Consider the following 26,626-nt stretch of genomic DNA (forward strand, 5'->3'; position numbering starts at 1 on the left):
TGGTGGGGCCACCACTCTCTAGTTGGTGACCCCAACTTTGCAGTCTCTCTGTCCCATCCCATCTGCCTCCAGGTAAGCAGCAGTGATGTCACTGTCAGGAAGATGGCTCCACCCAACCCATACATTCATAGCTATGATGATGTTCCCGAAGCTTGCATTATCCAAAATCAGGCATAGGCAAACTCCGGCCATCCAGATGTTTGGGACTACAATTCCCATCATCCATGACCCTGGTCCTGTTAGCTAGGGGTGATGGGAATTGTAGTCCCAAACATCTGTAGGGCTAGTGTTTGCCTATGCCTGTCCAAAATGTCTAGCGAAAACAGCCAACATGGGCTGTGGCACTTGGAAGGAATGCTGGGAGACTAACATGAAAGCCTACCCAGAAGAAAACCTCTCCTCCAAAACTTCCGTTTCATAGACAACACAGGACAAACCCAGGTTTCTCACTGAGTGAACATTCAGCAGGAAGTCAAAGCCAATCCTGACTTCTCTGAGAAGTGTACCTGCTTGCAGTGCATCTGTCTGCACACAACTTCTGTCATATTCCAAGTACAAGATGCTTTCAGTGTGCGCTCAAAAATGTACATTTTAAAGTAGTCTAAATATGTTTGCTAACTTTGCAATTCATGCATCCCTAAAGAAGAGAAATTCAAGTTAATGATCTGAGTGACATGGAAGTCATAGTTTATGATGTTTTAGACTTACTGCCTCTGCAGAGCTTGCTTAACAGGGAATTTCTTCCCACAATTCCTGCATTTGAATTCCTTTTCCTCACTGGGTTTTTGGTGCAACGTCTGAAGGTGTTCAGCTAGGATTTCGTGGCTGGCAAAACTGGATTCACAGTTAGGGCAGGCATGGTCCTCTTTGCAACTAAAAGAATCTGCACAGCAAAGAAGAAAAATTCAGAAAAATCATTTCCTGCATATAACATGTTTGGAAGAGTATATTCTAAGAAAATGCTCTAATGAAGGAGGATCCACAATATTTTCTAAGCTGTGGTGAGTTCATATTACTGCAGAAAGAAACATGATTAATTCAGCTGACATCTGAAAACAGCAAAGAAATCTAATTATTGTTCATTTCTGTGCAACTTATTTTTCTGCATCGCTTTGTCTTGGTGTAACCCTCTAGCATACATTGCTATAATAATTCTGCAGACAGTTGGAAAGAGAACTGGTGCTCTTTATATTATAAAGGGCTGTAAGTTTACATTTCCTAAGTGGCAACTATTTTGAGAAGACTGCTGTGTTGTTGAGGTGACTAAGATGAGGCAATGTTCCTTCCAGCCAACAGAAAGATTAACTTTCAAGGAAGAGGTTTTGTGGTGACACCACCTAAAAGAAAGAACTTGGGGGAGAGGGACGGTGCTCTGTTTTATTATATCATTTATGTAAATTCTATCACTTCTGTAAAGTCCTTATTTATGTACTGCTGTTTGATTTTTTTGGAGTTTTATGTTATTTCATTAAACAAAGATAAGTCCTTTGCTGTGAGTGCCTTCTAAGACACTTAAGAAAGGACCTTAAATATATATTTTAAAACTGAAATAATCTTATAAAAGAGTCACATAGAGAGGTGTGATTTTTTTCAGTAATGTTTAAAAATAGAATCCTGTTTCGTAGTTATCGAGGCAATAAGGTACGAAGTCTGAAGTAGTCTTGATAGCCTGCAAAGGTTGCAATTTGTAAACTGTTCAGAACACTGAAATTACCAAAATCCTCAGCTATACAGAAAAGGTGCCCCTCGTTTTCTTAAATTAAGAAATGACTGTGTGCTTTTAAACAGATGCGCATCTGTCAGGGGTTCAGGAGCAGAGGAGAGGGCAAGGGAGGAAACAGAGAGCGAGGGGGAGGAGTCCGAAGGAAAGATGAGCGATGACGACGAACCGAGATCTCCGAGTCTTTCCAGTGAATTGGAAGATTCACAGAAAGGAGCGCCAGTGACTAGAGCAAGGGGGGAGCTTAGGGGGACACCCCAGGAGGAAGGGACAAAAGGGGGTTCAGAGAGCAGCAGTTGGAAATCAGGGCCAACGTCCCCAACAGAGCGCAGTGGGGAGGAAGGGCGCCAGGCATCGGGATCCGGCGGCTCGCCGCAGGGGGGAGGACATGAGTCAGGAGTGGCCACACCTCCATCGGAGAGCGAAGCAACGGTCAAGTGGAAAGTGGAAGGTTGGGCGCGCGCGCCAAGTTCAAATGCACAGGAAGGCGGCACAGTAAGCAGCCCAGAAAGGGAGCCAGGTCCTAAAGCCCGCCGCAAGGAGACAGAAGGGTCCGGGGGGTCAGCGTCAGAAGAGTCCCGGAAGGAAGAGACCACGGGGGGCAGAGGGACCCAGAGAAGAACGGTCAGGCGGAAAAGGTGGAGTAAGGCTAGGATATTAAGTTGGTGTACAGGAGGCGGGGACTCAGACAGAGCTTCGCCAGTCTAACCCATAAGATGTAGAGCTGCACGCAGCCGCTTGAGAATGGAAACTGTAACTCAATAAAGACTTTTACAAAGTGACCCCTGGCTAGCGTGATCCTCTGTGAGCTAGGATCTTGAAGCAGCTCTGACAGCATCATTTCCATTCAGCTTAATTTCATCCATACCTTTCTCACTAGTTTGTTGCAATTCCTTATGGCTGCTGTTACCATTGTTGCTGATGATGCTGTCATCTTCTTCCTGGTTAGTAATTACTTCCTCTTCTTCTTCCTCTACTTCTTCCATGTCGCTGTCAAGGTAACCAATCAGCAATTCTGTATCTGTTTCAATATCCTCAACAGCTAAGTAGAAAATATTTTCTCCTTCCTGTTGGGGAAAGCAAGAGTTTGGACAGTCCCTTTAGGAAAGCATACAGCTAAATTAATTTTTTAAAGCATCCAGAAATACAAGTTAAGTTTCTGAGTGGATACAAGAACAAGTAATTTTTGTCAGATACAAGGTGGAATTCATAGTAGTGTTAAGCAGGGTATGCATGAGCTGAACAAGGTCTGCTTGTGCAATAGGACTTTCTCCTCTCTCCTTCCTCTGGTCACCCCCACAAGCCCTAAACCCATTCTGGGGGTTTCCCCAGCCCCCTACAGCAGATTTGGGGGCATACAGGTGGAAGAGAGAGGGGGAAATCCCACTGCATGACTAGAGCTCATTCTGATCATCCAATTTACTTGAATCTCATCCATTGTTTTGAAAATAATATATTGCTCAAAAGTTCCAGCAGGAACAACATAGTCTTGTTGCACTTTTTAAAAAGTTTGTGCCATAGTAAATCTGTTAGTCTTTAAGGTACCACAAGGCTGACTTTTCCTGTCAGACCCAACTGAGCTTGTTATTTATTTATTTACTATTTGCAGACTTATAAACCAATTCACAATCAAAGGTTCCAGAGCAGTGTATGATAGAAGGAAAAGTAAGATAAAATACAAAAAACCCCAACCCTGTAGACTCAATGAACTAGAGGCAATAAAACCATTTCAGCAATTCAATTGTACAATTAATAGTCCATAAAATGTCTGAGTCACATTTTAGGAAAAGCCTTTTTAAACAAAAATGTCTTCAACGGCTGCCTAAATATCAGAATATTAGTTGTGTGCCTAATTTCAGTTGGTAACTGATTTCCAGATGGCTGGAATCATGTATCCTGTGGAAGCCCAGCTACTAATTTTGCAAGCTTTTGAAGACATAAAGATGTTTGTTTTGCTCTATATCAAGCTCAGCACCAGCACCCTAGACAGCTAGCAGGTCCCTTGGGATGTCAGGACACAGTATGCAAGCCACCCACTGACATTGTTCAGGATGCCATGGAATTGTACTATGGAACTGTGAGAGCTTACAATGCCAGTTCCCAGCCCCCCATGGACTACTCCTGCTGCTTCCAACACTGTGGGCAGGTGTTCCCAATGGGACCTATATCTACATAAGAGGAAGTCCATGAGAGGACACTTTGCCCAGGGTCTTCTCAAAACATGGAGTGTGCCCTGTGCTCTGTCTCTATAGCTTTATTGGAATTTGCAAGCCTCTTGCTTCTGCCCACCTCTCATTTCCATGGGCCTGCTTTCATATGGTTCAGTCAACGGTTTTATGGTAATGCAGACTTGGGCAACCGTTATCAGATGAGCAAAGTGCTTTGGGTTCTTCCAAAGGAAAGAAAAGGAGACTCACATTTACCTAGCAAATGCTGCCAAGTGCTGTCGTAAATCATAACTCTTATCTGATCAACATCCAGTAAAGTTAATTGAGCCTTGCTTACGGTGTACATAGCCATATATTTTGTGACAAGCTTTGCGAGGCTACAGCAAGATAATGATTTTTAATTTGCAATATGCTAAGATTCATTGAAACTGCCAACAAGGGATATCTTACTTCTAAAGCTTAGATAGGTCTGTAATGGATTAAAATGACTTATTTATGAAATGGGAAAATCAATTTAATTTGAAAAACTTGTCAAAAGCAACAGTGTTCAAGGACCAGACACATTTTTTGCTCTTACATCAGTGATGGAATGGGGAGAAGAAAATTAATTACATATTTTCTTCAAGATGTGTATTTCACAGTGGAGTTCAGATAGCTATCAGGATATCTTGCCTTCATCAAAGAGTTACTTTTTCCTCTTATAGCACTGTTGCATGTTCCAGGGAATTTTAATTTACCACAATAAAAACTTAAAATAAATCAAGTTATAAGACATTCCCCCCTCCCTCCTAATGTAAAAAGATTTGGCTCTTACTTTTTCTTGTTTCAGGGAAACATATGTCCAGGCACACAAAGCCCCTGATACACAAAGGCTAAGTCATGATTTGTTTTAACAAATCGTTAGTTAACCACAAGTTGTCCCATAGACAATCGAACAAACCATGGCTAGTTTCTGGACTTGTTTTCCAGCTGCTCTTGAGTCAAAACTTTTGCAGTTTGTTGAGCATTTGCGGTTGGGAGCTCAAGCAAACCATGGTTAATGAAGCAGGGTAGAGTGTATGGTAACACCAAACCACACTCAGACCAAACCAAGGCTCCTAAGACTATGACTTCATTTATAAAACCAAGCACTGCTTCAGTTACAAATTTTGTATGAAATCCATACCTCTGCTGTTAGAAGCAGGGCATGGAGGGAAGGGCCGAAGGCAGCAAAAATCCAGAAGGGGGACATGAGTTGATAAAAGTTTGAGAGAGAGTCATTTCTAAGATTACCAAGATTACAAAGACAGTGTTGTCGCAAGGGGGGGCGGGGGGCGGTTCACCCCAAGTGCCATGTCTGGAGGGGTGACAAGAAGGCACCCTGTGGGGTTCTCGCCCCGCTACCGCCGCATTCGAGCAGAGGATCCAGCCACTGTCTATACAGCGTTCGAGCAGTGCCAGCAGCAAACCACTATATACAACACATGTGCTGTGTCACATGCATGCGCTGTTCGTAGCAACGCCGCACCTGCGCTGTACATAGCGGTTTGCCGCTGGCACCGCCCAAGCGCCATACAGATGGCAATGTATCCTACTGCTGCCGCTGCAGCCATGAGCAGAAGATCACAGCACCATCCATACGGCACTGGGGTGTCGCCAGCAACAAACCACTATGTATAACACATGTGCGGTGTCATGCACTGTACGTAGTGACGCCACACATGTGCCCTACCTATGCATGACACCATGCATGCACCGTACGTAGTGGCACAACACATGCACAGCCGGTGGTTTGCCCCGCCCCGGGTGTCGGTTTTAGCCTTCGTTCACCCCATACCAAGATTCTAAGACTACTGCTGAAGGTTTATGCTCAAATACATGGGCTCAGCTACCATTTTAATTTCCCATAATGACCCTACATTATTAGAAATTTAAATGGTGGCTCAGAGCAATGTGTCCAACACTACTGCTGCCAGGACTGCCATGTCAACAAACAACTTGGAACCAGGGTATCTATGGGACCATCTCTCCTACTGTATCTCTGCCCAGGAGATGGGTGTGCTGTGCCTGTACTATAAATTGGGCTTTTACTCCTGTAGCTGCAGTTCTTGGACTAGCCACTCAAAATCAGACAGATGTCTGGCACAATGATGTTTAGGTGCCCACTGAAGGTTTATTTCGATTCAAATTTTACAGCCGATGAAATTGTTTTGCTTTTTAGATTTAGATGGGTGGTTTTATCATTTTTGGAGTTTGCTAAACTTCGTTTTTGGAACCTGCGCTTGTTTGTTTTAGTCTTCTTTGATGTGGTCTGTATATTTGAATGATGGTGGTGATATAGGACGACCACTGATATAGGGAGTGCAGTCTGTCATGGGTCCCCTAAAACAAGAAGGTTGCCCTGCTTTCTTTAAAAGTCAAACACTATGTATTTGGGCATTACCTTTTGTTAATATAATTGCTTATGGGCAGCACAAGAAATGAACAGAAAACCTCAAACCTGCCTTATGATGAGTAACTATTGCAGTAGGTTAATATATAAAATCACAAGTAGGATCATAAGCAGAAGAGGACTATTATGCTCATGTCCCACTTATGGGCTTGCCATAGTCATGTGTTTGGCCAATGTGAGAACAGAATCCTGGACCAGATAGGGCTTTGGTTTGAGCCAGCAAGACTCTCCTTGTTTTCTTATAATAAGATGAAGGAGCGTCTCCACCCCCATCGTTCTACCCGGACACTGAGGTCCAGCTCCGAGGGCCTTCTGGCAGTTCCCTCACTGCGAGAAGTCAAGTTACAGGGAACCAGGCAGAGGGCCTTCTTGGTAGTGGCGCCTTCCCTGTGGAACACCCTCCCATCAGATGTCAAAGAGAACAACAACTACCAGGCTTTTAGAAGACATCTGAAGGCAGCCCTGTTTCGGGAAGCTTTTAATGTTTGATGTATTATAGTATTTTAATATTCTTTTGGAAGCCGCCCAGAGCGGCTGGGGAAGCCCAGCCAGATGGGCGGGGTATAAATAAGAAATAATAATAAAAATTATTATTATTATTATTATTATTATTATTATTATTATGCATTTGTCTTGGATTTCTTTGTGGCTTACCTCCTCTTCCAAATTCCCGCCTGCCTTTTAGGCTGAGAGGCAGACCAGTTGTGCCATATTTATTACAGTGTTGACTGATTCTCAAATACTAATCTTCCATTATTACATTTGTTAAGTATGACTTTAAACCACTCTACTGCATCACAGTAAATACCTCTTTTCCCATTAACCTTTGCCATTTCATTATTCCAGTTTGCTGAGCTTGTCCAGACCACCAGAATGTCTGGTGGCTAATGAACAGAGTGCTTGAATAGAAAGCGTTGGCTGTGATCCTGTTTATAAAGAGTTTTGACATTAACAGCTAAGGGGCCTTCGCCATACAGTAGTCACCAGCAGACACCATTGTTAAAAAAAAGTATAAAAATGTAATTGGCAAACACAGGAGCAAATGCAGGCCTTTTTATTCAACCAGGTTACTCAAAATGGGATTAAGGTACAGGAAAGCAAGCAGAAAACACATTTAGCTTTGAGAGGCATTGTGAATTTTATATGTTCATTGATCAGTTGAATGACAGGAGAAAAGACTGGAGGTTTATTGTTGCTGTCACACTGATTACAACTTTCAACAAAAGGCCAATGACTTCATAGCTATATGTCATACATGGCCTTACAAGTCCTCATTCAATCTGGCAGTATTCCAAAAACTTTGATTAACCATTTCCTTCCACTGGGGGAGGCGTCAAAATGTATATCATGCATCTGAGGACGGGGCAGGGGCAGGGAATAGTTGACACTCCTTACAACTCTTAGCATTCTTATCCACTTAACAAAGCATACTCACACAACTGTCTTCAGATTCTAATTAGTTTTTACAGTTCTTTAGAATTTCCATAGCTCAGGCACAGCATACAAAGCTAATCTGCTTGAATGTGGATGTATGATTAGCCACTATTTTTAATTTCTTATATCCAGTGCTTTTTTTCTTTAAAAAATGATTAGAGGTACTCTCATTTTGACTCAAGAAAACCACCATTTTATAGTTGAAATCGGGAAGAATAAATACAGTAAATGGACAAAAGTACAAAGATTCACAAAATGTTTAGGGGTGTGCGTACCCCTGCACACTCCCAGAAAAAAACACTGCTTATATCTATAAGACATGATTTTGGGATATTTGTAAAATTATTCTTGCCTAGCTTTTACTCTAATTTCATAGACTTCAATCTAAAGGCAGAATCAAGTCAAAGCTAAAGCAAATGCATGAGCAAAGTAGTTCTGTTGTACAAGTGGAACAGCAGTATTAGATACAACCCAAGCTATTCTGGGAATATTCTGGGAGGGAATATTAGTTGGACGTGGGTGGCTCTGTGGTCTAAACCACTGAGCCTAGGGCTTGCCGATCAGAAGGTCGGCGGTTCGAATCCCCGCGACGGGGTGAGCGCCCATTGCGTGGTCCCAGCTCCTGTCAACCTAGCAGTTCGAAAGTACATGAAAATGCAAGTAGATAAATAGGTACCACTCCGGCGGGAAGGTAAACGGTGTTTCCATGTGCTGCTCTGGTTTTGCCAGAAGTGGCTTAGTCATGCTAGCCACATGACCCAGAAAAACTGTCTGCAGACAAACGTTGGCTCCCTCAGCCTGTAAAGTGAGATGAACACCACAACCCCAGAGTCGTTCGTGACTGAACTTAACTGTCAGGGGTCCTTTACCTTTATTAGTTGGGATAAAAATTAACTAAAGACGAACTACTAATTTGGGGTAATTGTGAAGGGGACAAATTCATGGAAGAATGGATTTTATTGGGACGTGGACTTAATTGCTACCTATCGCTTTCACTTGTCTTTGGCAGAAAGCTTCTGAGCAGCTGCCTGAGAAATTACGCACTTTCAAAAAATGGAGGAATTGCTACTATTGTTTCTTTATCCCAGCAGTCCTTTGGTGCAACTTAGCATCTGTTTTGCATACAGCAGAGACTAACCAAATTAAGTCTGTCTACCACCTCTTGAACTCAGTTTTAACACGGATACAAACCACAGTCTTTTGGCCTCCAACACCCTGACCAGCGTTTTCTCTCCTTCTCACCCTACTCCTCAGATTTTGTTTAAAATCCTGCCTAGAGAAGAGTTCTCGAGAACACAAAACACACTCACTATTTTGGGGATGTTTTAGTTGTTCCCAATAAATATATCTATCAATATTGTCTAGTATTTTAAGTCTATGTTTTTCAGCTGTATTCATGTGCATGTTTATAAATTTTACCAAGTGTGATTGTCAAGTGCTACAAAATGTTTCAATGGTTTGTTGACTGACAATAAAGAAAGTGCACAGGTATCTCCCTGTGAATTTTGAAATTTTTCATACAGTGTTTCCAGGCTGGCACAGGCGAATAAATAAACAAATGAGCAATCCTTTACGGAGATTAAGGATAATAAGCAGTTACCAAATTTACCTGGATAGCAGCCAGGTTCTTCTGTTCCTGGGATGGTGCTTCATGTACAAAGCGGAGCCAGTTGGAATGCCTTGGACTGCTGGCATCCAGCACATAAAGCACCTCACCTTTGTTCCCACGCACCTGCAATGGCAAGAACCGTTAAGCAAAACTAAAACTTTGCGGAACAATTAAAATATTCTACTGTAAATCACCAGGGTTCACCCTCCTAGCCTATCTTACTCTGCCTGGCAGAAGAAGCAAATCTGTCACCTTCCCAGGAATTTACCATGTCTCACATCCTTGGCCCATGTACCTCCGTCACCAACTGGCCCTTCTCTTTTGCTAACTCTCTTCAAATTGACAGCCTTCTTTTCTCAGGGCTCATATTCATTAATAAGCTCCATCCTATGTCATATAGCCCCACTGGATAACCAACAACCTTCACTAATTCAGACAGGACAAAAGGTTAACTATAGAATTCAAGCATCTTATACAGTCCACACGAGGGAAAAAACACAGGTGAAAACCTGTGCTATAATTTACCTTTGGAAGGGCTTGCTTCCCACACTTCTGGTTTTGTCAAAAGAACAAAACTAGATAGTTTCCAAATCCCACTTCCAAACCCATACCTGCTCCCATTTTATCTTGGTCTACAGCAGGCATAGGGAAACCTGACCACCCCCTGGTGTCAGACTAAAATTCCCATAGGCACAAGTCTGATTATTGTCAGTTTCTAGTGAGGTGGAGGTGGGCTGTTTTAGTACCAGTACAGTATTATGGAATGAACTCTTCTGGGCTGGCATTATGCTGGTTGCAACTGATGGGAGCTGGCTTCCCATAACATCTAGGGGGCCTCTGGTTCCCCATCTCTGGTCTACTTTAATAAAGGTCTTCTTTAGCTGAGCTTCCGAGTCCAATAAAAATATATAAACTAGTGACTCTCACTGCTTATTTATTTATTTATATTTGTCACCTCATAATAAAAGCTATGTGACAATAAGCTAAATAAGAACAACTCTGAAGTAGAAGAATAATACAAATTCATACCAATATCAAAACCTAAACCAATATCAAAACCTGAACCAGTAAAACAAGGCCAGGCACATCTCATTTTACACAACAGAAGAGCTACAACTGCATTGAAAAGATTAAAATCCAACCAACCACTGTCAAACAGCAGAGAAAATACTAAAAATTATGATCAACAATATTCAAATATTTTTTTAAAAAATGTTATTAAAAGACCTTCAAAAAATAATGGATGCACTGGAGATAATAATTGCAATGGGCTACCCAGAGAAATTTTCTGGACAAAATTATTTAAGATATGCTAAAGCCCCTGGCAATCTGCCCAGATACATCTATAGGTTGGGAAAAGGTAAACACATCTGTGCTCTCCTTAGCACTTTCAACTCCAGCCATTCTTCCTCATTTGCCTTTCAAAACCCACATTTGTACTGCTCCTCATCACATGTGGTTGCAGCATTTTCCCAATTCCTATAAGAAAATGTTTTCATATTATGAAACAGTAATGGACCCTCTTCCAGGGTCTCTGAAGAGGGAAGGTCGTGCTTTAATAATATTAACCAAAGCAGTCTATTCAATACTTCATATATATTTTCCTTTTCCATCTTTTAACTTGAGCCTCTAAGACCTTGGACCTGGAAAATAACAGAACAAACTAGCAAACTGTTCACCATTGTGCCAAAAGGGACTGTAACTGACCATTGTTCCTGAGTGATATTAAAATATACTTCTTTAGCATTGTGTACTCACTTCGGACAGAAACAGGAAAAATCTGGGGAGAAAATATTATTCTGTTGAAACCACACTTTTCAAAAGGTTAGGTGGCTCTCTTACAAAAGGAATGAGAAACTGTTAGGAAAAGCACTGGTTCCAGATTTCAAGGGTAGGATTCAACCTATCACCCAAAATTCTTATGCACTTAATTGCTAACATGAGTGGTCTGGCCTATTCATGCTAGCAACACAATGGAGGTCACATTCTCCATCCCCATAAAGCAACAGGTTGAATCTTAAGGTGATATAGTAGTTTAACATCCTGGTAATATGTGGCTTCATTTTCTACATCACCTGGGTACCCACAGCTTCTGGAAGTAATACATTAAAAACCATTGGTTCATGTAAGCCATCATGACTAGTAGCCATTGATGGTCTTGTTTTCTAATATGTATGGTTATCTACCTCTTCCACAATATTATTCTCACAACAATCCTGAGAGGTTTGTCGGACTAAGAGTGTGACAGTCCCAGGGTCATCCAGTAAGTTTCATTGCTGGATGAGGATTTTAACCTCAGGTCCTAGTCTGACACAAAACCCACTGCAGCATATAAGTTTTTTGTCTTAGTTACCCTCGGGAAGGGACATCCTACTTCCTCACTGACAGACACAGGTAGCCTTATTATGACAAAGCTTAGCAAAAACCACATGAGAGTATTCTCAACACTGTTCTTATTTTCTTTATTTAACTGCTCCCGAGGTTCTGCAAAACAATATAAAAGTCTCTCCAATTTACTACTCTTTTTCCAAGGAGAGATTTTGTTCCCCAAAGAGACAGAGATGTGAATATAAGTTGTTTTTGAAGATAACAGGATTTGTATGTGCCTCTGAAAAAACAAAATCTGCTCCAAAAAGTTATATTTATATGTATTTGACTTTGTTTGGGACAGACAAGCAAGGCCAGTGTTAATTCTTGCATGAATATGGATGAAATTAAAGCTATCGTGTTTCAAACAGCCTGACATTTCCACAATAGCACAAGTTTATGCTGTGTTTTCAACATGAAAGGGTTGAAAGCCTGAATGGACCACTGCTGTACACAAAACTGTACATTAAAATAAGCAGACAAGTAATGCATTCAGGAAAATTGGAGCTTTCCTTTTGGACAATACTATGGCTGCAATCATGTACACAGTTAGATTGTTTAAAAGTATATTGCCCTCAGTGGAATTTAGAAAACGTAACTATGTGAGTTTTGTGCAATTGGGCTTACTCCAAGGTAAATGGGTATAGGATTGAAGCCTTTAATCACTTATACAGTGATGGGAAAAAACACCAAAATCAGTCATGATTTCTAGCCATTTGGAGTTGATGTGAACATTATTTCTATTCTTAGCTAAAGGGAGTTTTGCTATTTTGTCTGTTGATTCCCATTAAACAGACAGAAGTCACATCCACACTTTACATTTCAAGCACCATTATACCACTTTAAACAGTTATGGTTTCCCCACAATGAATTCTGGAAACTGTAATTTGTTAAGGGCACTCACTGATAGTTGTTAGGAGACCCAGAGTTAGTTCCCTGGAAAGAGGACCAGTTCTGAAACCACTCTGGAAAACCACTCTGGAAACTGTAACTCTGTGAGGTACAACAGATTGTTTAGTTTGGAAAAAGACAATAACTAGGGAACTAACAACTCCTTTGAACGCACTTTACCACAAGCTGGGAGACAAGAGATTACAACTTTCAGGAACTGGGGGCCATTGGTTTGTATACAGCAGTGAAATGTAGATTCAAACACCTTCAGTGAATACTACCCACCAATGTGAAATGGTGGCCTTGATGCAAGCCAATAATGCAAGTTGGTTAAAACAAAAACAAAAAAACAAAAACAAACAAACAGCACTCTGGGGAAGGCTATTGGTGAATGGCAAAAAAAATTGTAGAAAGCTTATGTTGGCATATGTGGCTCAGGCAACTTGCTAAATGACTCTCTCAAGTTTGAAATGAAATCATGTTGCGTTTGGCCAAAAGGATTAAGCAGCGGGATGTATTCTGTTGCACTACATAAGCATGGCTGTGAGCTGAAGTCAAATACTTTACAGCCAGTGAGGGGAAAATGTCAGCACAGCAATGATAACAAACAGATGGCTTCTGCTACAGCACTCAGTAAACACATTGCTTGCAATTTTGGAGGCCATTTGGTGGATTGTGATTAAATAAGAAAGGCAAGAAACTGCATTCCCATATAAACAGCAAGGGTGGGGGGATATTCCGTGACTCCTCTAATTTAATTTTGAAACAGAACACATGAGACCTGGTATGGGGTGCTCTTAGAAGCTAAATGTTAGCCTTGCATTGATCTTGAAGCTGCTGGGTTAGAGCAATGCCGTTCAGAGACTCTATCTAGTGGAGTGCAGTCCCTCCATGGGCAAGCTGCATCTATCTTTTTGAAATTTGCCAACGCCATGTCCCTCAAAAGGGACAACCATGCCTGCAATTTGCTTCCAATTCTGGCAGAAAATTTAAAAGATGAAGACTTTCCCCCAGTCGATTGAACAAACAAACTATAGTTTGTTTTTATAAAGATTGGCTTGCTTTCCAGCTGCTCTTACCTTGTAACTTTGCAACTTGATGTGCACCTGGAGTGTGATGGCCAAACAAACCATGGTTAAGAGTACTGGGTTTACATGTAACATCAGGCCATAGTTAAAACAAATCAAGGTTCATAAACCAACAACAAACCATGGCTTCAAACTGTGGTTTGTTGGTATTAAACAAACCCCAATTAAGTCGATTCAGATGAACAAGCAAACTATGGTTTAATAAAACATGGTTTAGCGTTAGGTGCGCTTTGGATACTTTATCCATAGACTATCAATAGAAAGGAATACATAGAGATTAATTGCTGTTTATTATTCAGGGACCTTCAGTCCTCCGCAGAATATTGTAGGTGATGGCAAATATTTTTAATGGTATTTTAGGAGCCTTATCCAGAGAGGTAAACCCCAATAAATGTTCTGCCAAGCCCAGTGTTGGTTTGCATTAGTCATGTGGTCTTTAGTGAAGGAACTTCAATGAGATAACTTCAGAGCAAGTGGTCTGTGGCTTACAGATAAAATGTTTGCATACCCTATTTCTTCGTGCCATGGTTCTTAATTTGGCAATTGAATTGAGGATACTGTTATTTGTTTCAACCCTCAGAAGCCCATCAGCTGAGGGTGTATTGATGCCTAATTTCATCAAAAGCAGACAGCTGCAAGAGCATTGCAGGCAGTGCAATGATGTCACTTGATTACAAATACTGTCACTCTGTGAGCACAAAATATTTCATTTAGGAACTGTTTTTACAAAGCAAAACACCAAGCCACCCAGCAGGGCTCCCTTAAGACGCCCTCCAAGAATACTAGTCTCATCAGAGATCAAGCAATAGCTCTGTCATATAAGACCACACATCCACAGGTTATGGGCCGCAATCCCAAATGCACTGAGCATCCCCAAAGCCTTAATGAAATCAACAGAGCTCTGAAGGTCCAAGCATACTAAGAGCTATAGTCAGCCTCAACAAAGGCTCAGAAGGGCTCAGTCTAAGATCTGAACTGAATGGTTATAAAAAGCACTTGATACAGCCCTCCTAGCACTGTATCATTTCATAATATGAAGAGGGAAAAGGCATGCTGGAATGCTGCAGCACATCCAACTCTCCCTGCCTACCAAAGTGTCAAGAAGAAAAATCCCAGCCTAGCCTTCTACCTGATATCCTATTTTTCAATGAGCTGAATTTTATTTATTTACATGAATGAGTATGTACTTTTGATGCCTGACAGTGCTAGGCATGCATACTAGGGGTTTGCGTAAGCTCTGTGTGTAGCCCAAATCGCGAGGCAAATCATAGTGATTTGAGGAGTCTTTCACGTTACCACATTGCGCCATTAACAGGTAATGCCAAGGGAGATCAGGCAGTGCCCAATCCTCGGAATAGTTTAGTTGCCTCAGTTTTTCCTTAGTGTGAGATATATGACCCCCCCCATCCTGCCACCCCACACAGACTGGCTTTTTGAGAAATGAAACACAGGGCTCAGCCACACTCCTGCTTTTCAGGTCTGAGCAGTTTTCTGCTTGTCCCCTGTTTTCTAGGCATGTGTCAGAGCAGTTTTGTCTTTCTCCTGTTGTTTTCCCCTGGAAAACCCATTTTTAAAAAATGTTTGATATTTTACTATGTTTTTATATATGCTGTAAGCCACCAAGAGTGGTTGGAGAAACCCAGACAGATGGGTGTGCTGATAATAATAATAATAATAATAATAATAATAATAATAATAATAATAATAATAATTTTATTTTATTGGAACAAGTGTTAATCTGGAGAAAACCTGATTGATACTTGCTCAGATTCAGCAGTAAACAGCGGGATTTCCCAGGGGAAAGTGGCAGGGCCAGTGGAAGTTTGGAAGATCCCCGAGTTGATAGAGTAAACACCCAGAATTCAGCTGGAAAGAGGTGGAGTGGAGAGGTGGGATGATCTTTTGACTTGACTGAGAGGTCTAGCATTTAAATTGGTCAGTTATTTTCCAGCTGAACTCCCCCCCCCCAACGGATCGTCCTTGTCCTCTAGGTCTGCTTATCACCCACTAACAATTACAAAACATAGGGCTTTCTCATTTCTTCATGAAGGGTACTTACAGGAAGGGGGCCTGGTGACGAATATTTCCCAGATTTTTTAAATAACAAAAGTAAAAATAATCTGTCTGAATGTGGGCAGCTTTCTTACAATTGATCCACTCCCCTGCCCCAAAAATCCACCCCACTAAAGGTTGGGTGGGAACTATATTAGGGGTCTTTCAGATTCTATGTAACCTACGAAGAATATTTCCTCATAAACTGGAATGATCTTAACTCTCTTTTGAGGGCGCAGCAATGTGGTTAATACTGCTACAACTAATAATAGACAGTATATGAGCTCCAGCAAAACAGTCACTAACTTGAAGCTGCCTTCCTAATTTCTTGAATGGCTATCTATGTAAACCTGGACAGCTGCTTTTTACTTTACGTGTCCCTAGCCACAGGCTTGCAACTCAAGGCCACTTCGCAGCATGATTCATAATGCACAACAACACTTGTATTCAGATCAGCGTCTGTAAACGTAAACCGCTTGGGTTCAAACATTCAGGAAGTCATAAAATGTGGTATGCAGGAATCTGTGCAAGGTTCCAAAAATAGGTCAAAGAGGGGGAAAGTTAAGAAAAAGTGTCAAAGAACCATATAAAACCTGTTTTATGGCTTGCTGTTAGAACATCTACGTGTCACTGAAACACTGTCACACTCTCAAACAAATTAATTTTAAACCATTTACAGCATTTAGAAGATTATTGTGCTTCTAGGTCGCTTTAATTAGACAAAAAGAATCTTCCTTCTTCATAATGAACAGGGGAACCAACTTGGGTCCCAGGTTATGGGTGCCCAGTGCACATGACATCATGATGTCACGTTGCAGCATGACATCATGGCATCACATTGCAGTGTGATGTCATGATGTCCCACACACTCCCCAACCTCGGAACCTGACTTCCAGTGGCAATGGAAGTCAGGCTCCGAGACCTTACGAGACCTCGGAAGTTGCTTTGTGCAGCAACCACAACAATTTTTTGTGGATGCTCAGGCACCCAGATCCCCCTATAGTTGGTGCCCCTGGGAATGAATATATTTAAACAAGCACCACTGCTAAAATGACATTTATTAAAGGAAAACTACACCCAAAGTGGATCACTTCTTATAAGAGGACGCTTAAAATTTAAAAGCAGCCATGCCACCATTATTTAAAAATACAGGCATTTAAACTAGATAAAACAGCAGAAATGCTATCCGTTCAAGAATAGACCCGTAATATATGGCCCTAACTAAGAAAAGGTAGTCTGGATTGGTTTTAAATTGGAAGAGTTGTGACCATTCATGCCTTTGTAGAGGTTTATAATTCCTTAGGTTTCTCTGTCTGTCTGTCTGTCTGTCTGTCTGTCTGTCTCTCTCTCTCTCAACTACATTTTGTCAGTCTTAGTTTGGCACAAGTAGTAGCGCCTTTGTAGCTGCCACTGCTGCTCTGCATCTTTCCACCCTGGTTGAACACAGTGTATTGTATAGCATCCGCACCCTATGGGTTGCCTAACTCCCATCACTGGCAATAGGTGGTGAAGCAGAAGGGCACATGGTGTGGAGACCTCATACACTGAATGCAAGTAAATGTGATTGGGAACAGAAGGAAGAGATACAAAGATGATACAAAGAAGAAAAAGTTTTGTATCCCATCACATCGAGTTAGACTAACAAACATTAGCAATTCTAGCCCTGGGTCACATCCACACAGTACAGTGGTGCCTCGCAAGACGAAAAGAATTCGTTCCGCAAGTCTTTTCGTCTTGCGATGTTTTTCATCTTGCGAAGCATGGTCCGTCGCAACTGCGCCTCTTCAAGCGGCTTTAAAAAAAAAGCGCAAGATGTTTTCGTCTTGCGAAGCAAGCCCATAGGGAAATTCGTCTAGCGAATCAACGCAAAACCGAAAAACCCTTTCGTCTAGCGAGTTTTTCGTCTTGCGAGGCATTCGTCTTGCAGGGCACCACTGTACATTGAAAGCACATCGCTTCCCTCATAGAATCACGGGAACTGTATTCTCATGCTAGGAATTGTATTCTGCATGCTAGGAATTGTACCTACATTTGGCTCCCAGTACGTTTCCAAGTACTGAGCCTTGGCCCAGTATACCTGAAGGAGCGTCTCCATCCCCATCATTCAGCCTGGACACTGAGGTCCAGCGCCGAGGGCCTTCTGCCGGTTCCCTCACTGCGAGAAGTGAAGCTACAGAGAACCAGGCAGAGGGCCTTCTCAGTAGTGGCGCTGCCCTGTGGAACGCCCTCCCATCAGATGTTAAGGAAATAAACAACTGTCTGACTTTTAGAAGACATCTGAAGGCAGCCCAGTTTAGGGAAGTTTTTAATGTCTGGTGTTTTATGTCTGGTGTTCAGGGAAGTTTTTAATATTTAACGCTGTACTGTTTTTAACACTTGATTGGGAGCCGCCCAGAGTGGCTGGGGATGTATGTATGTATGTATGTATGTATGTATGTATAAATCAATCAATCAATCAATCTACAGTTCCCAAGATTCTTGGGGCAGGGGGGCCGTGTGCTTCAAATGTATCATGTGGGTGTGACTTCTTTGTTTTTGCAAAACAATGTACCGATTGCGTCCCTAGAGCCCCAGCAGCCAAGCCATTCCTGCAGTCCTCACCTCCCACATCAGTCTGCAGTCTGTGTCTTCATCCAGCTCCTGAGGCATTCGCTTCTCTCCTGCAAAGGGTCCAAATTTTTCGCCCTGAGGAGTGGAAACACAAGCAAAGCCAAGCCATCAAACCCTTTCTTCTGATCTAGGAAAATGTATTGCTATGTTCAGTTTCACAACTTTAATGGGGTCAGCTACATATTATTACAGAAATGTGTGACTGCACCACTGTTTCTTTAAATTACTTACATGGGGCTCAGGTTTAGAGGAGTCATAGCTGAACAAAGATGTGGGGAAAGGGGTTTATACCCTTCCCCCAGCACCCATCCCCAATGGAAATCAATCCTAGCACCCCACAAAAAAGCTGCTTTATTCCCCAGTGGTAAAAGCCTTCCAGCACAATTGCTATGTCCAGATGTTTTTCGAATCAGAAAATCAGAACTGGCGATGAAGGTTAACTTCCCATACCCTATTTGAAAAAAATAAAACAAGATATGGGGGACAGGTACCCTGAATCTCTGAAGAGGGCTAATGGGTGGTATCCAACTAAGGTTTACTCAAATTAATGAACATGACTATGTCTGGTCCATTAAGCCTACTCTGAGTAAAACTTCTTGAATATCATGCAAGGCCTTTTAACAACTGTAATTTTTTAACTGCTTAATGATACAAATTAGCAGCCTAATAAGGATATAAGAAGGGACACGGGTGGTGCTGTGGGTTAAACTACTGAGCCTAGGACTTGACGATCGGAAGGTCGGCAGTTCGAATCCCCGCTACAGGGTGAGCTCCCGTTGCTTAGTCCCTGCTCCTGCCAACCTAGCAGTTTGAAAGCACCTCAAAGTGCAAGTAGATAAATAGGTACCACTCCGGCGGGAAGGTAAATGGCGTTTCCGTGTGCTGCTCTGGTTTGCCAGAAGCGGCTTACTCATGTTGGCCACATGACCCGGAAGCTGTACGCCGGCTCCCTTGGCCAATAAAGCGAGATGAGTGCTGCAACCCCAGAGTCGGCCACGACTGGACCTAATGGTCAGGGGTCCCTTTACCTTTAAGGATATAAGAAGAGTTGGATCAGACCAAAAGTCAATTTGGTCCAAACTTCTCTATTCACAGTGACCAAACAGATGCCTTTGGGTAGCCTGCAAGCAGGACTCTCTCCCACTCATGATCCCCAACAACTGATATTCAGTGGCAAACTGTCTCTCATTCCAAAAGTTCTATGCCACCATCATGACTAGTAGCCATTGATAGACTTATCATCATTGGTGAATGTGCCTAATCCCCATTTTTAAAAGTCCAGGTTGGTGGCTATCACCACATCTCGAGGGATCAAATTCCATGCCTTCAGAAGTTAACTGTATGAAGAAGTGTTTCCTTTATCTGTCTCGGATCGTCCACCTTTCAGGTTTATTTTGTTTTTATTTACTTATTTATATACCAATTGATTGTAAAATAACAACAGCAACAACCTCAAAGCAGTTTACAAAGGGATAAAACAAGAAAATCAAGAGGGGGAATTACAAAACTTTTAAACATACAAAAAGTTAAAATAATAAAATAGATTGAAATTCATATCCACTTTATTGGATATTCCCTAGTTCTAGTATTTTGAGAAGGATAAAAACCCTCTCATTCCCCACCCCACCCCCAAAAAATTACTTGCCTTTTTTCTAAAACTTAAAATGCCCCAGATTTTGTAACATTTCCTCATAGGGGAATTGCTCCAACCCCTGGATCCTATTGGTTACTCCCCCCCACCCAATGTGGAGAATTGGCTCATAAGGTCACACATGTGATTCTCTGCCATGGCAATAGGAATGCTGTCAAAGAGATCCAACCTTCAGTAAAGTGTCAGTTTTATTCAGTGTACATGCTGTCAATTACAGGGGTCGGTGGGATGGGGAGAGAACACGATGTCCTCTGCCGTGCTACCAGATAAACTGCAAATATGGTACTCACACATGATCCACTAAATCAATCATCAATCCTATTATTTACTGTAATGTAAACTGCTTAGCTAAGGGATGCGGGTGGCGCTAGGACTTGCCGATCAGAAGGTCGGCGGTTTGAATCCCTGCGACGGGGTGAGCTCCCGTTGCTCGGTCCCTGCTCCTGCCAACCTAGCAGTTCGAAAGCACCTCAAAGTGCAAGTATGTAAATAGGTACCACTCTGGTGGGAAGGCAAAGGGCGTTTCCGTGCGCTGCTCTGGTTCGCCAGAAGCAGCTTAGTCACGCTGGCCACATGACCCGGAAGCTGTATGCCGGCTCCCTCGGCCAATAAAGCGAGATGAGTGTCGCAATCCCAGAGTCATCCGCAACTGGACCTAATGGTCAGGGGTCCATTTACCTTTTAAACTCCTTAGCTGCTTATTTGCTTGTTTATAGGAACAAGGGAGGTAGCCTTATACTAAGTCCATTGGTCAATCTTGTTTAGTATTCTCCACACTGACTGACAGCAGCTTTCTGACTCTACCTGGACATATCTGCAACTGAACCTGGGTCCATGCAAAGCAGGTGATCTATACGGATCACGGAGCTACAGCCCAGAAAGCATAAACCAGGAACCAGAGGAGCAATCACAGTAAGAAAGGACAATAACAGTTTGCTACAATTTGGCAAGCTTTGGCTACCTAAACTAGCTCAAGAGAGCGGCTTGCAAAAGGCACCTTTTGTTTATTCTCGTTCCCTTTGCCATTGAGGTGAAGGACTGAAATACACAGGCTCTTCCTTTGAAACCGAAGACTGTCACGGATTTGCAAGATGCAAATTGAATCCCTGCCCCCAGGCAAATCTATTTTGGATGCGAATCGGATTTGAGCTCACAGCTCCTTCTTTTATGTGGCTGTTGTCGAACTGATGGGGATTCTGACTGCGCCGAGGAGAGCTCAGTCGAACAACAATGGGCGCAGGAGGCGCTGCGAAAAAGATAGATTAAAAAGCAAAAGTTTTGAGGCCATTTATGTAATAATTTCCCCAAGTTGCCAGACGGAAGTGAACTAAAGAGTGTCACAAGAGGAAGAGGGGGTTGGGATTAAATGGGGAAGTTTGAAGCCTGGGGATTTGAGAGAGAGAGAGAGAGAGAGAGAGAGAGAGAGAGAGAAATACGTGGCAAGCTCTCTGGGGAGGGTGGAAGGTTAAAGAAGGGAGGAAGAGCTTGCAGGAAAAGCCTGGCGGATCTCTCTCCCCCCACCCGTCCTGCCGATCCCTCACCTTAATGGTGCAACAGCAAGGATCACCCACCTTTTTTACTCTCCGGGCCGTAAAGAGCCCCATCCCGTCTTGAATGTTAGATGACTTCAGGGCAAACCTGTCCGGCACGTACATGCCCAGCATTTTGTACTATTATGGGCTGGGGGGGGAGTTACTAATGTAGCCTCTTAAACGGGGGAAAGGGATCCAGAGGGGCTTTCATTGCAAAGGGAAGCGGGTTGGGTAGGTGGGGTGTAGGGAGAGAGAAGGGATCGGGCGGGGAAGCCTTGCTGCTCGATCTCCTCCCCTGCTCTCCCCCCCCCCGGGCCGGGCCTGCTTCTTCCCCCCGCCCCGATTCCTCGCTCGCGAAGTCTCCGCCGCTGGGCCGGCGCTTCTGCCGAGGCTCGAGAAAGGCGGCGCTCCGATTGGCTGAAAGTTTTGCCGAGAGCGAGCGAGGAAAGGCACAGCGCGCGACTCCTGCGAGGCGAGCGAAGGATCCCGGGAATCTTGGGCAGGGAGAAAGCAGGCAGCTTCTCTTTTCGGGACAGCGCGAGAGCCCTGCATTCCTGCTGCGGAGCGTGGGCTCCAGGGCTTTAAAAAAATGCACTGAAAATTTGGGTCTAGCAGCCCCGATTTGAGTGGCGCGACTTAAATCATTCTATGATGCATCCTGTATAGCACATTTCCCCAATTTTCATTTCCCCCCTCCCATAACTCAGAAACTATATGGCATAGGAATTTTTTGTTCACGTTAGTGACTTTGACATGTGGAATAATCCAGTGCAGAACAGCAATTTCATTCAAAATCGGATATTGCAGCAGTTGATCTTTGTGAAAACATTTGTGGTGATCTGTCATGGAACAACTCCATTGACGAAGATAATAGTGGTTACCCGGACCTCGTTGCTGGTTGTGAAGGGACCCCAATAACAGTTCAAGCTTCAGGGCTCCAAAAATAAAAAAATTCCTTCCAGTAGCACCTTAAAGACCAACTAAGTTAGTTCTTGGTATGAGCTTTCGTGTGCATGCACACTTCTTCAGATACACTGAAACAGAAGTTGCCAGATCCTTCTATATAGTGAGAAGGTGGGGAGGGGTATTACTCAGAAGGGTGGTGGGAATGGGAGATTGGCAGATAGCTGATATGAGCCTGTTGACGACTCTTAAAGACTGCAATAGGTCTTACAGGAAAAGGCAAGGGGTGAGAAGTGTGTGATGTCAGAGATCTACAACCTCTCCTGGACAATGACAGTTCTCTTTCTCAAGCTCTGGGAGGAAGACCTTTCATTGCCTACAGACAGCCACCCAATCTTAAACAACTCCTAACCCACAATAATACTACAACCAGACTTAACACGGACACTGGCACCAGAGCCTGCAATAAACCCAGATGCCAACTTTGCTGCCACATACACCCGGACAACACCATTACTGGCCCCAACAACATCACACATACCATCTCGGGACTATTCAATTGCTCATCGTCTAACATTGTGTATGCCATCAAATGCCAACAGTGTCCTTCAGCTCTCTGTATTGGACAAACAGGCCAAACCTTACGCCAAAGAATAAACGGACATAAACCCCTCCCCACCTTCTCACTATATAGAAGGATCTGGCAACTTCTGTTTCAGTGTATCTGAAGAAGTGTGCATGCACACGAAAGCTCATACCAAGAACTAACTTAGTTGGTCTTTAAGGTGCTACTGGAAGGAATTTTTTTATTTTGACTATGGCAGACCAACACGGCTACCTATCTGTAACTGGCTCCAAAAATGTAGGTCTGCCACTGGTGGGATCATGGTTAGAGTGTGTTGCCCTAGGGCCTTTGAGGCCAGGGTTCCAGTTCCCACTCAGCCTAATGTCTGCCTCACAGGGTGAGGATAAACTTTGGAGGGAGAGAACTGGGTCTGTTGTCTGGAGAAGCCCTTAAAAGGCTACTAACCTGAATAAACAGTGTGTTGGAGGAGTTAGGATGCCCGACTCACCATCCCTCGGCTGTGAAGTTCACTGAGTGATGTTGGACAAATCACAGTTTCTCAGCCCTATCCTACCGCACAAGGCTGTTGTGAATTTTTTTAAAAATAAAAATAATGCTGTACATGTGGTACAGTAGGAGTAAATGTCACTGAAAACAGTGGGACTAACTTCTGAGTAAATTTACAGGGGATCCCTCTGTTACCCTTGCCATAAATGCTAACTTGAATGGCACCAGAACAATAAAATATTTTTAGACACAAACTGGTTCCCCCCCCCAAAGGCAACAGACTACTTCATCAGATGCATATAAGTAAATAGATTGAGCTGTAATGGCAAAATAAATATAAGATCTGTATGTATGTAAGTCGGTATATAAAGCCAACAGATGAAGGGTCTAAACAGAACAGCCCAAAGCCAACTTCACATCTGAGCAGGGATTTTGAACATGGGACGACTATCTGTGATCTCCATGGTGTTTTTGTTACATTTGTATCATACATTTGTTTCTTGTTACGTTTTTATCCCCATTTGTTGCATTTATAGCTCAGTTGTTACATTTGCAACCCTGTATGGTACATTTGTGTTTTTTTGCATTTGTATCCCACCAATTGTAGCTGGATCTAAATGCTGTAAAGGCAGCAAAGGATTGACGTGCAAGGAACTCAAAGCAATGGTTTTGCCTCACAGTAGTCCTCAGTCTATATTGTTTGGGGCCAAGAGACAATTGCATGTACAGGACCACACTGCAAGCTTCCTGTAATAAGTCTTGAAGAATTTGAATCTGGATTTCCCATCTACAAAACCATGAAATATAATAATAATAATAATAATAATAATAATAATAATAATAATAATAATAATAATTTATTTCTACCCCCACCCATCTGGCTGGGTTTCCCCAACCACTCTGGGCGGCTTCCAACCGAATATTAAAAGCACAATACAGCATTAAGCATTAAAAATTTCCCTAAACAGGGCTGCCTTCAGATGTCTTTTAAAAGTAAGATAGTTGCTTATTGCCTTGTCATCTGATGGAAGGGTGTTCCACAGGGTGGGTGCCACTACCGATAAGGCCCTCTGCCTGGTTCCCTGTAACCTCACTTCTCACAGCAAACCCACTTTAATGAATTCACCAGAGTGCAACTGAACCCCACCCATAAAATAATGATAGTCTGGAAGTGACACTAGAGTCCACAAAAGCTTACGCCAAAATAAAATCTGGTAGTCTTTTAGGCACAAGATTCTTGGCTGTGTTTGTTTTGACAACAGAGAAACATCTCTGTCTCTCTGGAAAAATTGGAAAGGGCACTAATCACTGTTTCTTTTCCTCTACATTGGCTGTACAGTATAGTTATCACATCAGCCCCCAAACCTACCTTAACTTTTTCCTCTTTGTAGACAATATGGCATCTTACAGTAGACACATTTCAGCAGGTGTAAGGCAACAGAAAAGATGCACAGACATGTTTGCCAGACAGATGCTTGAGCTTTTTAGCTTCTGTTCCTACAATATCCAGTACAGTGGTACCTCGGGTTAAGAACTTATTTTGTTCTGGAGGTCTGTTCTTAACCTGAAACTGTTCTTAACCCGAGGTACCACTTTAGCTAATATGGCCTCCCGCTGCCGCCGCACTGCCAGAGCACGATTTCTGTTCTCATCCTGAAGCAAAGTTCTTAACCTGAGGTACTATTTCTGGGTTAGCGGAGTCTATAATCTGAAGCGTCTGTAACCCAAGGTACCACTGTATTCCAGATTCTTCTCTATAGAGTTAGTGCATTCAATTTCAGTGATGATAAAGTCTGCATATAGTCGCTGTTGCCTGAAATAGCCATGTGCATGGAGATCTCCCAAATCAACATGTTAGAGCAAGCATTCCAATAAATTGTCTGTGGTTTTAAGAGTTAGATGGCACAATCTCTACTAAGAAGTGTGTAGTGCCTTAAAAAAATAAAAAACAAGACCTGCCACTTAAGTTTATTTATTGTTAAATTACCTGGGTACCTTAGAAAAATGGGCCCTTTTGTTGTTATTTAAATAGAAAAGCAGGCTATTAATGAATACAAGGGAAGTTAGTGCCAAGTCCTTATGGGGTATGGTGGCAAAGCAGGGCTGTGGAGGCCCCTCTTAACCCTGGGGGCCTTGGCCAGTGCCCCATCTAGCCAACTGCTGGTGCCAGGATTGTAATCTACGAATGGATCTTGAACATGTTTATCTAAGCTATTTTGATTAATATTTCATATTCCCAAATTTGGGAAGGAAACATACTGACAATTGTTTCCCCTCTAGCAACCATTTAAACAGATGCATTAAACTGTCAGTACTTTGCAAGCTCTTTCCTTACAGGATCCTCACCAAAGGCCCTTCAATCATGCCTTGGAAATGTACATTTTATTTCATAGAATCAAAGAACTGTAGAATTAGAAGGGACACCGAGGGTCATCTAGTCCAACCCCCTGCAATGCAGGGATGTCTAGTAAAGCATCCATGACAGATGGCCATCCAACCCCTGCTTATAATAGAGGGGTTTTTTTAAGGGTCACATCCAACCAAGTTTTACAAGAAGAAAAAGAAGACTTGGTAAAGGTGAGCTGCATTTTTCCTCTTTGGTTGCTGAATTGTTAAGGTTCTATTTTCCAGAAGGCATAACAGATAATCCCAGGCTTCAGTGGTGTCAGAAAATGTATGAGGAGGTGGAGGAGACCCAAAGAAAATCTTTTTGCCAAATACTCCTCTACGTAGTAAAACTAAATACATCATTAAAGACAAAGTGCACCCAGTTGGAACATTACATTTTGAATAATGCTATACCTTGTCCCAGTTTGAACACCAAGCTGTAAATCACTTTTGGTTATTTTGCTAATATTGTATAGTATCCACTAGCAGTTTTCTGAATGACAGGGGGACCTGAAAGTGAACTCACTCTATTAAACAGATTAATTTAAGATGGGAATTCAATCCAGAGTGCTCGTATTATCCCTGGGTTCGTTTATACACAGTTTATCAAAGTGCAGATTGGAGCTGGCCAAAGATTGTTCTTTTCCCAGCGGGGAGATGTATTTGTTTAAATCTGATTATAAAGCTGAAAGAAAAACAATGCATTTGGG

At 42.6% G+C, this 26,626-nt stretch overlaps 1 protein-coding gene across 3 annotated transcripts in view; it reads right to left on the reverse strand.

The window, feature by feature from the left end:
* PRDM5 (PR/SET domain 5) overlaps positions 1–21,868 on the reverse strand; it is a 91,700-nt gene extending 69,832 nt beyond the window's left edge. For all 3 annotated transcript variants that reach the window (XM_082236953.1, XM_082236952.1, XM_082236951.1), the window contains exons 1-5: positions 21,593–21,868; positions 18,362–18,445; positions 9,363–9,485; positions 2,589–2,787; positions 709–883 (exon numbers count right to left, since the gene is read on the reverse strand). In XM_082236953.1, coding sequence (XP_082093079.1) covers positions 709–883; positions 2,589–2,787; positions 9,363–9,485; positions 18,362–18,445; positions 21,593–21,685 — 674 coding nt within the window. In that variant the 5' untranslated portion in view covers positions 21,686–21,868. The remainder of the gene's footprint in view (positions 1–708; positions 884–2,588; positions 2,788–9,362; positions 9,486–18,361; positions 18,446–21,592) is intronic.
* Positions 21,869–26,626: the final 4,758 nt, after the last annotated feature.

Source organism: Podarcis vaucheri (assembly GCF_965113315.1).
Source record: "Podarcis vaucheri genome assembly, chromosome: 9".
NCBI lineage: Eukaryota > Metazoa > Chordata > Lepidosauria > Squamata > Lacertidae > Podarcis > Podarcis vaucheri.